The sequence below is a fragment of the Tachyglossus aculeatus genome, chromosome 3 (assembly GCF_015852505.1).
Source record: "Tachyglossus aculeatus isolate mTacAcu1 chromosome 3, mTacAcu1.pri, whole genome shotgun sequence".
NCBI classification, from domain to species: domain Eukaryota; kingdom Metazoa; phylum Chordata; class Mammalia; order Monotremata; family Tachyglossidae; genus Tachyglossus; species Tachyglossus aculeatus.
This window is the reverse complement of record NC_052068.1, coordinates 98,816,590-98,831,703: the sequence shown is the minus strand read 5'-3', so window position 1 is coordinate 98,831,703 and position 15,114 is coordinate 98,816,590. Positions and strand designations below refer to the sequence as shown.

General features: G+C 43.9%; 1 protein-coding gene across 1 annotated transcript in view; it reads right to left on the bottom strand.

Moving 5' to 3' along the window:
- The window catches only part of SLC14A2 (solute carrier family 14 member 2), a 64,827-nt gene that overhangs the window by 47,583 nt on the left and 2,130 nt on the right, over positions 1-15,114 (bottom strand). The window contains exons 2-6 of the mRNA XM_038743652.1: positions 14,825-15,005; positions 10,682-10,871; positions 7,391-7,519; positions 5,747-5,939; positions 908-1,055 (exon numbers count right to left, since the gene is read on the bottom strand). Coding sequence (XP_038599580.1) covers positions 908-1,055; positions 5,747-5,939; positions 7,391-7,519; positions 10,682-10,871; positions 14,825-15,005 — 841 coding nt within the window. The remainder of the gene's footprint in view (positions 1-907; positions 1,056-5,746; positions 5,940-7,390; positions 7,520-10,681; positions 10,872-14,824; positions 15,006-15,114) is intronic.

The following is a 15,114-nucleotide window of genomic DNA, read 5'->3' as shown; positions in this document are numbered from 1 at the left end:
TTCATTCAATCATATTTATTGGGCACTGTGTGCAGAACACTATATTTAGCACTTGGGAGAGTACAATATAACAATGAATAGACACATTCCCTGTCCAAAATGAGCTTACATTTTAAAGGATTCAATGCCTGCTACCCCTCCTACTTAGACTGTGAGGTCAATGAAGGACAGGGTCTGTGTCCAACCTGATGATCTTGTATCTGCCCCACAGTTTAAAACAGTTCTTGGTAACTAGGAAGCATTTAACAGATGTCACCATGATTAAGTTTATTACCAAATTATCTGGATAACAGCCCAAACTCCACTTCAAAACATGCTATACTGATACAGCCATTCAATGAAACATGTTTTCAATTACACTGGCTATGCCGTCTTCAAAAATATTACGTGAGGCCACCCCCATCCCTCTTCTTTGAAAACTTTGGAATGAAATGAAATCCTTGGTCATCAACTGAAAATGCTGGGAATTCAATCCTTTAAGTTCAAACAACCTCAAAAATCACTCCTCATCGGTCACAATGGATAAAATTACTGTCTCTCAAGTGAGTTGAGATAATTAGGAGCAGAGACCTAGGAACATACAGGCTTTTCAAGAAAGAAGAGAACCTTGTTATAGGTAAAATAATCTTAATAATAATAATTTTTGTGGTACTTGTTAAGTGCTGGGGTAGATACAAGGTGTTCAGGTTGGACACAGTCACTGTCCCACATGGGGCTCACAGTCTTAATCCCCATTTTACAGATGAGGGAACTGAGGTCTAGAGAAGTGAAGTGACTTGTCCAAGGTCACACAGCAGACATGTGGCAGAGCTGGGATTAGAATCCATATCCTCTGATTCCCAGGCTTGGGATTTTTCCACCAGAGCATGCTGCTTATGAAGCAGCAGCAAGGCCCGGTGTACATTACCTGCTATCATCCCCACCGCTGAGCCGATGGCAGCGTGCAAGCAAATGAGTGGAGAGGATACGAACAAGGCCACTAGAAACACCCCACCAGTCCAGGGATTAGCACAGCCGAACACCTGGCCTACGCCGACTGGGATGGCTTGCAGCAGCTATGGAATCAATAAAATGGAGAGCTCATTACATTCATTCAATCATATTTATTGGGCATTTACTGTGTGCAGAGCACTGTACTAAGCGCTTGGTAAGTACAAGTTGGCAACATATAGGGACGGTCCCTACCCAACAACGGGCTCGTAGTCTAGAAGGGGGAGATAGACAACAAAACAAAACCTGTGGACAGGTGTCAAGTCATTAGAAGAAATAGAAGTAAAGCTACATGCACATCATTAACAAAATAAATAGAATAGTAAATATATATAAGTAAAATAAATAGAGTAATAAATCTGTACAAACATACATACAGGTGCAGTGGGGATGGGAAGGAGGTAGGATGGGGGGATGGGGAGGAGGAGAGGAATTACTTCCGGGAGTGGCTGGGGACTAGCAAAATGGCCCCTGCTGGATTGGACAAAGCTTAATAATAATAATAATAATAATAATAATAATAATAATAATAATAATAATAATAATGGTGTTTGTTAAGTGCTTACCATGTTCCAGGGACTGTACTAAGTTCTGGAATGGATACAAGCAAATTGAATTAGACCCAGTCCCTGTCCCATATGAGGCTCACAGTCTCAATCTCGATTTTACAGATGAGGTAACTGAGGCCCAGAAAAGTGAAGTGACTTGCCCAAGGTCACACAGCAGACAAGTGGGAGAGGAAACATGGCCTTCTGACTCCCAGGCCTGTACTCTATCAACTACACCATGCTGGCTTGAGAGAGGATTGGGGCGGGGTAGAGCAGGATGGCGATGGAGGATAAACTCTAGTGGGAGGGAAACATCAGGCCCAAACCAGTAATAATAGTAATTATTATTATAATAATAGTATTTGTTAACTTACTATGTGCCAAGTACTGTACTAAGTGCTGGGGTGGATGCAAGCAAATCGGGTTGTCCCATGCAGAGCTCACAGTTTCAATCCCCATTTTACAGAGGAGGTAACTGACGCACAGAGAAATGAAGTGACTTGCCCAAGGTCACCCAGGAGACAAGTGGCGGAGTGGGGATTAGAACCCATGATCTTCTGAATCCCAGGCCCATTCTCTAGCCACAACGCCATGCTACTTTCTCTAAGCAGCTGCACGAAGGATACAGACCCTGGACCCTAGGCCAAATCTTTAATGCTGATGATTGAGGAGAAGAAGGCCCCTCTGGGGATTCTCCTGGTCTGAAGTTGGAGGGGTCCTTAGCTTCCACATCTTTGGAGTGAGGAGAACTAAGAACTAGAGGAAAATATTACTGGGCTATCACTAGTGCCCAGAGGTCAGGAGTGGTAGGCAGGGATCACTCAACTAGGTGCTAGGTTATTCTTGTAAGTGCTTTAATGCAGTGCTCTGCACCCAGTATGTTCTCTCCCAAGTCCTTAGTACAGTGCTCTCCACCCAGTAAATGCTCAAGAAATAGAATTGATTCACTGCTAAATAAACATTATTGACTGCTCACTGTAGATTTCTGGAAAAGTTTTCTCTCAGAGTTCTGGGAAGATTTTATGTTCTGTAAGTCAAGCAGATTGTCTGACCTAATGCTAATTTTTGAAGATGGGAAGAGTGGGAGAGGCTGTGTGTGTGAGAGAGGGAATGTGTGTATTGGCAAGCATTTTCTCTACCTCTGAACCACCTTGCCAATGCCACGGGCTAAAATCCTGAAGTACACATAGTGCTTTTTTCTCCCTCTCCCATCCAGCCCCCTTGAAAATCTCTATTTTGCCTCAAATCTGCCAGTGACAAAATTAGCTCCCAGCCCCAAAAGCATCAATAGGAGCTTTTCTGGGCAGACCAGTGTAATCACAGACCGCTGACCTCGGGCCCAGAATCCAATCCTGGGGTGCTTGAGGTTCACATAAATGCCAGTCCCAAGACCTGCTCACCACATCACCACCACCCCAGTGTGCTCAGGGCAGGCTCCACAGTCTAAGCGGGATTGCAGTGAGGTAGGGAGAGCAGTACAGAGCCCCTGAATTCCTCAGACCACAGCAGTAGCAGTATCCATTAGCCCTGCTATTCCTTGCCAGAAGAACTATGTCCAGGCACAACAAGGTGGATTTTAACTGGTACAATACCTCTCCTTCCTCATATCTGACAGATAATGACTCTCCCTGGCCTACAAAGCCTTAGTGAAGGCATATCTGCTCTAAGAGGTCTTCTTTGACTAAGCCCTCCTTTCCTCTTCTCCCACTCCCCTTGCATCACCCTGTCTCACTCCCTTTATTCATCCTCCCTCCCAGCCCCACAATACTTATTTACAAATCTGTCATTTTTTAATTTATACTAATGTCTGTCTCCCCTTTTTGACTGTAAGTTCGCTACAGGCAGGGAATGTGTCTGTTTATTGTTGTATTTTAGTCTCCCAAGCACTTAGTATAGTGCTCAGCACACCAGTCTTGCATCTCCTCCTGCCGTCAAGACAGCTCAACTTGGATGTCCTCCTGTCACATCAAACTTAACATGCCTAAAACAGAGCTCCTTATCTTCCCACCCAAACTCTGTTCTCCTCGTGACTGTAGATGACACTGCCATCCTTCCTGCCTTACAAGCCTGTAACCTTGGCATTATCCTTGACTCCTCTCTGTCATTCAACCCACATATTCAATCCATCACCATATCCTGTTGGTCCCACTTTCACAACATCACTAAAATCCTCCCTTTCTTTTCCATCCACGTTACTGCTACCACATTAAACAAATCACTTATTACTACATCAGCCTCCTCGCTGACCTCCCAGCATTGTTTCTCCCCAGCCCCCCCCCCACCCCAGTCCATACAGTCCATACTTCACTCTGCTGCCTGGATCATTTTTCTACAAAAACGTTCAGGACTTGTCACCCCCTCTTCATAAAACTCCAGTGGTTGCCCATTCACCTCTGTATCAGACTAAAATTCCTCACCATTGACTTTAAAGCACTCCATCTCCTTGCCTCCTCCTATCTCGCCTTGGTTCTCTCCTTCTTTAACCCAGCCTACACACTTCACTCTCCTAATGCTCACCTTCTTACTGTGCCTCAATCTTGCCTGTCTCACTGCTGACCCCTAGCCCACATCCTGCCTCTGGCCTGGAACAGCCTCCATCCTCAAATCTGACAGAAAATTACTCTCCCTCACTTCAAAGCCTTTTTGAAGGGCACATATCCTCCAACGGGCTTCCCCAAACTAAGCACCACTTTTCCTCATCTCCCACTCCCTTTCTGTGTTGCCCTGACTTGCTCCCTTTGCTCTTCCCCTCTCCCAGCCCCATAGCACTTATGTAGATATCTGTAACTTTATTTACTTGTATTGATGCCTATCTCTCCTCTGCTAGACTATAAGCTTGTTGTGGGCAGGTAATGTCACTTTTTATTGTTGTACTGTACTTTCCCAAGCTCTTAGTACAGTGCTCTGCACAAAGTAAGTGCTCAATAAATACCATTGAAAGAATGAATAAACATGACTGAATAAATGATTGGGAGTTTTTAGGTCTGCAAGAGGCCTGGAATGAGCGAGGCAGACAGTCCAACTCACAGAGCTATGGGAGCCATGGGAAAATGGCTTTGGTGCTTAAGTCGAGGGGTATGGCACCAGTAGTTTTCTGTAGTCTGGTTTCAATCTTTGCTTGGGAGAGCATGTCTTTCTTGAAATGTGCCTGGGAACATTTTTTTGTTAAACCCACATCAGTCCCCCAAAACACTGCGTTCCAGATCGCAGAGATCATCTAAGCCGTTAAGTACATTTCTGAAATCTCATGAATAACTTTCCTCCCACCCCTAACATTCCATGTACCAGGAATGCAGGATGCAGAATGAATCCCAAATCCATTTCTTTAGTAGGAAAAGAGGGTTTTCACGAGCTTTTAAGCCCGAGCTGTAAAGAAAGAGAGGAATGAAAACAACAAATTGGCTTGGAATGTGGCTTGCTTTTAGGTCCTTTGGTTCCAAACCGTTTTTCAGGCTGGTAGCCTGGGGCAGGTTGAAGTTCTCACGCAGAGAGGAGACAGCCTGTTAGGACAGCCCTCTGTGTGTATCGTGGAGATTTATAGAACAAGCCAAGTTTGATCTATAAACTGCCCCCTACCTCTCATAACGTTCTCAACTAAAAATACCTGTGAAAATGAAAAACCAGCCAACCAGCATCAACTCCTGCTTTGCCAATCAGCATCAACTCCTGCTTTAAGTTACAAAGAAAATGACTTTCAAAAGTTTAGACAAGAGGATAGGAGGTATAAAAGGAGTTGTAGAGGGTATCCCTGTTCCAAAAAAAGCGTAGATACACTACGCATGTCACCAACAAAAATGATAGGGCTGCAATTTTAGGGTTCCAAAGTGACTTGTGACCTGCTAGTTTTAATTTGTTAATGACTTTTGAGTCGCAATGGTGATGGATATATTGTAGTTTAGAAGTACAAATATGAAATGCACTTGCATGTACAAATAGGAGCCCTCCCCCACGCACTGGTCTACCAACCTAGTAATTGCGGTGGCAGGAGCGGAGGTGGTGGTGGATTAATAGTTCCCTAATATGAAGACTTTCTAATCAGAATCTGTTTTTAGCTATCTGCTCACTTCTGTGTCCACTGTAAAGCTAGCAGAGGGAAACAATTTCCCCACAGTGGCTCATTGAAGTTGGGTTTGAACACAGGCCACCAGTGGTCAGAAGGCCAACCATGGCACCATGCAATCATGGAGGAATCAAAGAGTGATACTTACCAAAGGCACTTCGATTTCGGACCAGGTGATATTGGGCATTGCTGATATAGGTCGCACCAGGGTGGTGGGGAAGAAAAGATTGTAGTGTCCTGTGGCCGCCAGATACAAGGACACGGCAATGTTGAAAGGCAATGTGAAGACAGGAAGGTCCCATTTGCTGAAGATGGAGCCCAAGGCACTTGAAAGAATCGGGCTGAAAGGGAAAAAAAATTACAAGGGATATGGAAAGAATGATTCTGATGAATCTGTAAATAGCTTTCATGTGGCCTAGTGGACAGACACAGGCCTAGGGATCAGAAGGCACTGGGTTCTAATTCTGTCTCTACTACTTGTCTGCTGTGTGACCTTAGGCAAGTCACTTCACTTCTCTCTGCCTCAAGTACCTCATCTGTAACTTCAGTGCTTAGTACAGTGCTCTGCACACAGTAAATAATAAATAATAATGATAATTAATAATAGTTGTGGTATTTGTTCAGCCCTTACTGTGTGCCAGGCACTGTACTAAGCACTGTGGTGCATACAAGCAAATCAGCTTGGACAAAGTCCCTACATGGGGCTCACAGTCTCATTGCCCATTTTACAGATGAGGTAACTGAGGCATACAGAAGTGAAGTGACTTGCTCGAGATCACAAGGCAGACATGTTATGTTCTCTGCCCACAATGAGCTTACAGTCTAGAGGGGGAGGCAGACATTACTACAGATTGTAAGCTTGTTGTGAGCAGGCAATATGTCTGTTGTTATATTTTACTATCACAATCTCTTAGTACAGTACTCTGCACACAATAAGTGCTCAATAAATATGATTGACTGACTGACTACAGGTAATTAATTTTATAGCTATGTCCATAAGTACTGTGGAGCTAATGGTGTGGCAATTAACAAATGTCCAAAGGGCACAGATCCAATTCATCCTAAACTGCCACCTTCTGCCACAGCTCTGATGAACCTCAGCTCGCCCTTCCCTCTGCATCAGTCCGACTTCCTCCCTTTGCTCTACCCACCTCTCCCAACCCGACAGCATTTGTGTATATAACATGTTTCGTTTTGTTTTCTGTCTCCCCCTTCTAGACTGTGAGCCTGTTGTCTGGTAGGGACCGTCTCTATATGTTGCCGACTTGTACTTCCCAAGCGCTTAGTACAGTGCTCTGCACACAGTAAGCACTCAATAAATACGATTGAATGAATGAATGAATGAACATCATCATCATCATCATCATCATCATAATGGTAATAATAACTATGGTACTTGTTAAGTGCTTCTTATGTGCCAAGCACTATTCTAAGCACTGGGGTAGATACAAGTTAATCAGGTTGGACAGAGTTCCTGTCCAGCATGGGGGTCACACTCTTAATCCCCATTTTACAGATGAGGTAACTGAGGCCCAGAGAAATGAAGTGACTTGCCCAAGGTCACACAGCAGACATATGGCAGATTAGAATCCAAGCCCATGCTCTATCCACTAAGCCTCGCTTCTTCTCATCATCATCATCATCAATAAGATCACCTTCCTAGTGAGTTCCACTGCCACAACAGAACAATGAACCAACCGTAGTCCCCCAGCTGAAGGAAATAGCCCCAAGACATTCCCCAGGTGTGGGACAAGGGTTCTCGGAGCCAGAAAGGAAAGGGAGTGGGACTTACCAGGCCATGGATGTCACAATGACTGGAAACAGGAGCCACCAGTAATAATCCAGTTTTTCTGAGAACACGGCCATCAGCAGCCCCACCAGGATCCCGTTGTAGCCATGAAGTCCTGAAGCAATGGCCGATCTAGAGGAGAGAGGATGGGGCCTGGAATTAGGGTATTTATTGAGTACCTACTGACTGCACTACGTTGAAGTAAGCCCTGGGGAGAGTACGATAGGAGCAAGGTACGTATTCCCTGCTCTCAAAGAGCTAACCCCACCCTCAACCCCACAGCACTTATGTACTGTAATTTATTTATGTTAATGTCTGCCTCACCCTCTAGACTGTACGCTCATTGTGGGCAGAGAACACATCTACTAACTCTGTTGTATTGTGCTCTTTCAAGCACTCAATGCAGTGCTCTGCACATAGTAAGTGCTTGATAAATATGATGGATTATTTACTGAGTATATTCTACAGTTCCTATCTGAGTGATAAGGCGAAAAGCAGAGGGAAGAAATGGTGATGGTGACTGGGCAGGGAATGGCCTGAAATGACTTGGGCTATGGAGAGAGAAAGGGTCAGAAAGGATTCATTCATTCCTTAATTCAATCATATTTACTGAGTGCTTACTGCATGCAGGGCACTGTACTAAGCACTTGAGTGAGTACAATGTAACAAAGTTGGTGGAGGTGTTCCCTGCTCACAAGGAGTTTACAGTCCTAGTTCTGGCCTGCTGTATAACCTTGGCGTGTCATTGAATTTCTCTGGACCTCAGGTTCCTCATCTGTAAAATGGGGATAAGATACCTCTTCTTTTTTTAGAAAAACATTTGTTAGGCACTTACTATGTGCCAGACTCTTAGTAAGTTCTGGAATAGATCTGGAATAGATCAAGCTAATCAGGTTGGATGCTGTCTATGTCCCACAGTCTTAATCCCCATTTTAGAGATGAGGTAACCCAGGCACAGAGAAGTAAAGTGCCTTGACCAAGGTTACACAGCAGAACAATGGCGGAGCCAGGATTAGAACCCAGGTCCTTCCGATGCTCAGGCCCTTGCTCTATCCCCTAGGCCATGGTGCTCTCTTATAGATTCTAACCTCATGGGGGAAGAGAAATGTGACTGATCTGATTATTCTGCATCTACTCCAATAATTACTCAATCAACAAATCATATTAATTGAGCGCTTACTGTATGCAGAGCACTGTACTAAGTGCTTTGGAGAGTACAACATAACTGTTAGTAGACACAGTACCTCCCCACAGTGAGCTTATAGTCTAGTGGGGGATACTTAGTACTTAAAATTTAACACAGTATTTAACACTGTGCTCAGCATATAGTAAGTGCTTAATAAATGCTATACCAGAGATTTTAGTTTGGGGGCACTGAACAGCTGCTGTTTGGTGATGGCAGGGTGGTTCCTCTCTCTACTAATCTCTTTCTAGCTGAAGGGATCCTCTGTTGGTTGACTGTTGAAATTTTTAGAACAACCACTGTATGCTCAGCACCTCTTTTATTTTAGTTTACTAGATAGAGCATGGGCCTGGGAGTCAGAGGGACCTGGGTTCTAATTCCAGCTCCTCCACATGTCTACTGTGTGACCTTGGGCAAATCACTTCACATCTCTGTCCCTCATTTACCTTATCTGTAAAATGAGGATAAGCATGTGTGCCTCATGTGGGACAGGGACTGTGTTCAACCTGATTAATTTGTATCTACCCCAGAGCTTAGAACAGTGCTAGGCACATAGTAAGTGCTTAACAAGTACCATAATTATAATTAACAGATATTTTAGAAGGGTCAAAATTCCTAACTAGACGTTTGTGAATAGCGGAAAGAGTCCATGGCTGTATGAATTTAATCAAATTACTTCTGATCATTTATTCAAAGGCACTAAAGCCAAAAGAAAATAAAATATTTGGTAACAAGAACACTTTTGACTGTCTCAATGCCTCCAAACACTCTTTCCCAACCTTTCAGTATCTGTCAGCTCCTAATCCTTTCTGCTTGTCTTGTCTTCTTCTCTCCCTCTAGAAACTTCATTCATTCAGCCATATTTATTGAGGTGCTTACTGTGTGCAGAATACAAAACCAAGTGCCTGGGAGAGTACAGTATGACAATAAACAGACACATCACCTGCCCACAACGAGCTTACAGTCTAGAGGGGAGATAGACATTAGTATTAATAAAGTACCCCTCATTCCCACCTAGAGCAGCAATATTCATCCCCGAGGACGCCTGAATGGAGACCCTCCTCTCCTTCAGAACTTAGGACTCACACACAGAGGGATGGTACGCGAGAGACCATTTCCTGGAGGGAATGGGGATGACTTCATCACAGCTTCATCCCTTCAATTTTGGGAGATTAAGGTACTTGGCCTGAAATCTTCTTCCCATAAAGTACTTCTTCTGAAAAACACTGTGTTCTGGACATGCACCGGGTGCTTTAGTTCAAGAGGCTGAGAAAAGGGTGACTGATCCCCCCAGCTTTCTTCCATCTCAACTCTGTGCCTCAGTTACCTCATCTGTAAAATGGGGATTAAAACTGTGAACCCCCCGTGGGACAACCTGATCACCTTGTAATCTCCCCAGTGCTTAGAATAGTCCTTTGCACATAGTAAGCGCTTAACTAATACCATTATTATTATTATTATTGAGTCTTTACTCTCTAAATACTCCTTTCGGAACTTATGTCCATATTGTTATATTCAATAGCCTCCCATACCTATAATTTTATGTTTGTCTTATCTGTTAGATTGTAAACTCTTTGAGGATAGGGACTATGTGTCTACTTAATCTTTTGTACTTGCCTAAGTGTTAGTCCAGTGCTTTGCAGACAGTGCTCAGTAAATAGCACTGATTGGTTGATGTGGTTGACTTTTTTTTTTTAATAATGCTTGTTAAGTGCTTACTATGTGCCACACATTGTTCTAAGCACTGGGAAAGATTCAAGGTAATCAGGTTGAACACAGTCCAGGTCCCACATGGGGCTCACAGTCTTAATTCCCATTTTACAGATGAAATAACTGAAGAACAGAGAAGTTAAGTGGCTTGCTTCAGATCACACAGCAGACGAGTGACAGAGCGGGGACTAAAAACCAGGTCCTTCTAACTCCCTGACTCATGCTCTATCTATTAGGCCACACTTGACTCTGGCAGTCTAAGTGACCCTGACTCCCCAGCACTTCCATGAGGGTCTGTCAGCAAACACCCAGGCTCTAAATCTTGTGCGCACACTTTACCAAGTTGGAATGGCTCAGGCATCCTCTGAGGAGAGACAGCCCCAGCCAAATGACCAAGTTACCTGTCTTGGTTTAGAGCCAGAGCAGTTAAAGTTGAGACCACTGCCCCTAAGCCCCCAGCCAGGGTCCACCAGGGGTTCTGGACCAAGAGTCCAGCTAGGATGATAAGCCCGCTGAGGGGGTTATTGACGAACATCACTTGGGACGTCCCTCTAAGGATCCAATCAATGAACTGAAGAGCTACAGGCTTATCTGAAAGAGAAGATTAATAGCATCATTAAGAGAGAGGCAGCATGGCCTAGTGGAAAAATCATGGGGCTGGGAAGTTGGAAGACCAGAGTTCTATTCCTATCTCTGCCACTGGCCTGCTATCCAAGCTACGGCTAGTCACTTCATTCATTCATTCATTCAATCGCATTTATTGAGCACTTACTGTGTGCAGAGCACTGTACTAAGCTCTTGGGAAGTACAAGTTGGCAACATATAGAGATGGTCCCTACCCAACAATGGGCTCACAGTCTAGAACAGGAAGACAGACAACAAAACAAAACATATTAACAAAATGAAATAAATAGAATAGTAAATATGACAAGTAAAATTGAGTAATAAATCTGTACAAACATATATACAGGTGCTGTGGGGAGGGGAAGGAAGTAGGGTGGGGGGATGGGGAGGGGAAGGAGGTAGGGTGGGGGGATGGGGAGGGGAAGGAGGTAGGGTGGGGGGATGGGGAGGGGAAGGAGGTAGGGTGGGGGGATGGGGAGAGGGAGAGGAAGGAGGGGGCTCAGTCTGGGAAGGCCTCCTGGAGGAGGTGAGCTCTTAGTAGGGCTTAGAGTAGGAGTAAGAGTCACTTACTCTTTGTGAGCCTTCGTTTCCTAATCTATAAAAATGGGGAGAGCTCCTTGTTCTTAGATTATGAGCCCTGGATGAAACAGGAACTATATCTGGTATTGTACTCTCCCATGGGCTTAGAATAACGCTCTGCTCTCAGTAGGCATTCAATAAATACCATGCATTGATTATCTTGTATCTACCCCCTTGGGGTTTAGGAAGGAGCACTTACTAAATAATATAATTGATTTGATGATGATAATACTTGGAACTCATATGGCACCTATAAGATCTCTAATGTACTTCCACACTGGGGATCACATTTGTATTTCCAAAATCCCTGTTTGGGTCAGGAGGGACAGATATTATCACCCTCATTTCACCCTGGGTGGAAATTAGGCCTACCCAAGAAATTTCTCTGATTAAGGCCTCTTTTCCACAGCTCACTTTCCCTTATCCATCATCTCAGAACTGAGATCTGTGACCTTTGGGCATTTGCTATTCACCCCACCCCCAACCCCACAGCACTCATGTGCATATCTTTAAATTATATTTTATATTTATGTTAAATATATGCTATATTTTATACATTACTTATTAGAGAAGCAGCATGGCTCAGAGAAGCAGTATGGCTCAGTGGAAAGAGCATGGGCTTGGGAGCCAGAGATCATGGGTTCTAATCCTGGCTCTGCCACTTGTCAACTGTGTGACTTTGGGCAAGTCACTTAACTTCTCTGTGCCTCAGTTACCTCATCTGTAAAATGGGGATTAAAAGTGTGAGCCCCACGTGGGACAACCTGATTACCTTGTACCCCCCCCAGCACTTAGAACAGTGCTTAGCACATAGTAAGCACTTAACAAATTCTATTATTATTATTATTATTTATATTTATGTCTGTCTCCCACTCTAGACTTAAGCTCGTTTTAGGTGGTGTTTTAGGTTTACTAATTCTCTTGTATTGTACTTTTCCAAATGTTGAGTTCAATGCTCTGCATATAGTAAGCACTCAGTAAATACCATTGATTAAATAATAATAATAATAATAATAATGATGGCATGTTAAGCACTTACTATATGCAAAGCACTGTTCTAAGTGCTGGGGGGGAAAGAACGTGATCAGGTTGTCCCACATGGGGCTCACAGTCAATCTCCATTTTACAGATGAGGTAACTGAGGCTCAGAGAAGTTAAGTGACTTGCCCAAGGTCACACAGCAGACATGTGGCAGAGCCGGGATTCGAACTCATGACCTCTGACTCCAAAGCCCGTGCTCTTTCCACTGAGCCACGCTGCTTCTCTAATTGATTGATTAATTGATTGATTGATTTCCCACCAAGCTTGGGCAGTCCCAAGGGGCAAGGAATTGGCTTCACTTCAGAAGTCTCTTCTGGAAACTCTCTGTGTGACTCAGTGACTCTACTCTGCTGCTGGGAGCCAAGTTGAAGCTGGGCATCAACAAGCCTGTAAAACCTGCCTCCGATTTATTATGGTCTCTACACGTTCTGCATCTGGCACATGAAAAGCTAATGGCAAAGCATTATGCAATTGGTAAAGCTCAGTACTATTAAGCCCTTGGCTGGATCAATAGAAAGTTGATTTATTTACGATGTTCCAAAAGGCAGCCTGGCTGGCTGCCACACTGCCCGAGAATTCCACTGAAAATTTATTGGAGGGAAAAAAAAATCACATCTATGTGTCACCAGATTGAGAAGTGTTTAGGCAAGAATGAAAGTAGCCTGGAGATAGAAGTTGGGGGAAAAAACAAAGTTCACTGCCACTGGGCCAGAGGCAATCAGGCAGCAGACTCCGTGAAAATCAGGCAGCGGGCCTAAAATAAATCAAATCCACTTTCTTGATCTTCACTTGGTTTCCCAGATAATTTGGCTTTGAAGGAGTATTCTGAGTGTATCCTTTCCTCCATAAGCAAGAGGAATGAAAAACGGTAAACAGCATGGCCTGATGGCAAGGGCACAGGCCTGTGAGTCAGAGGATCTAGATTTTAATCTGGGCTTTGCCAAACTGCCTGCTGCATGACCTTGGGTAAGTCACTTAACTTCTCTGTGCTTTAATTCTGTCAACTGTAAAATGGGGATTCAATTGAAAAGGAGCATTGCCTAGTGGAAAGTACACAAGCCTGGGAGTCAGAAGACCTGAGTTCTAATCTGGGCTCTGCTAATTGCCTGCTGTGTGATCTTGGGCAAGTCACTTAACTTCTCTGTGCCTCAGTTTCCTCAACTGTAAAATGGGGATTAAACTGAAAAGCAGCATGCCCTAACAGAAAGAGCATGGGACTGGGACTCAGAGATCCTGGGTTCTAATCCCAGCTCTGCCACTTGTCTGCTGTGTGACCTTGGACAAGTCGCTTAACTTCTCTGTGCCTCAGTTAAGACATCTGTAAAATGAGGATTAAAACTGTGAGCCCTTTGTGGGACAGTGCCTTGCACAAAGTAAGCACTCAATAAATACGATTGGTTGATTGAGAGGGACTGTGTCCAACCTGATTAACCTGTATCTACCCCAGCACTTAGTACAGTGCCCGGCACTTAGCAAGTGCTTAACAAACACCATAAACCCCCACAAATTCCTGTTCTCCCTCCTACTTAGACTGTGAGCCCATGTAGGACAGGGACTGTGTCCACCTTCATTAATTTGTATCTACCCCATTGCTTAGAACAGTTCTTGATACATATGTAAGTGCTTAACAAATACCTTATTCATCATAATCATCACAGAGGGGCAGGGGTGGGAAGGAAAGGGGAGAACATTGGATAATATGATTGGGGCCAATGTGTATTTTGGAGGCTAAGTTTGAAAATCATTTTCAAGACTAGTTGAGCTAAAATAAATAACTGCAAATTATGGAGGGTGTAAGCTGGGCATAAAGATCCAAGTTAGAAATGTGACTATCTCATTCATATAGGCAAAGAATTAATGGTGATTAAAAAGCTATTGGCTCACCCTCCTCCCCATTTACCAGTCTCTTCTCCCGCTCTGCCCTCCTTTTCTCTGAAAAAGACTGGAAAATGGTACAGGATTCTGTGAAAATTAATAATGATAATAATGATGATAATAATAATATTTGATAAGCGCTAATTATATGCCAAGCACTGCACTAAGTGCTGGGTTAGATAGAACATAATTAAGCCCCACATGGGGCTCACAGTCTAAGTAGAGGGAACAGGTATTGAATGCTCATTATGCAGATGAGGGAACTGTAGCATAGAGAAGTTAAGTGACATGCTTCAGCTAGGTTTGGAAATGCTTTGCTTCTGATAACTGAACCTTTCCTTGAACTCGTGTTAGGAGAGAGGAACTGCCTATTAGGAGGGGTTATTCACTGGTAGCCTAGAACATACTGCTTCTGTATGCTTTACCTTTCAGCCAGTTGCTGCACTCTTTCATCTCTCCGGTAAGGTAGCCCATAGCTCTGAAGATACTGATGCCACTTGGGCTGGTTGTGTTCTGCTTCATCATCACATTTTCTCTCCGTTTGTTTTTTTCTCCGGGCTTTTCGATTTTCACCGTGGGGCTGGTCTCCATGGCAGCTCGAAGAGTCTTAGGAGTGGGAATTTAAGAGCAAACTGTTAAAGACTCTGAGTTCTTTAAAATGTCTCAGATCAAGAATCCAAGCCACAAGACTGCAATTAATGCCTTTGAGGAATTC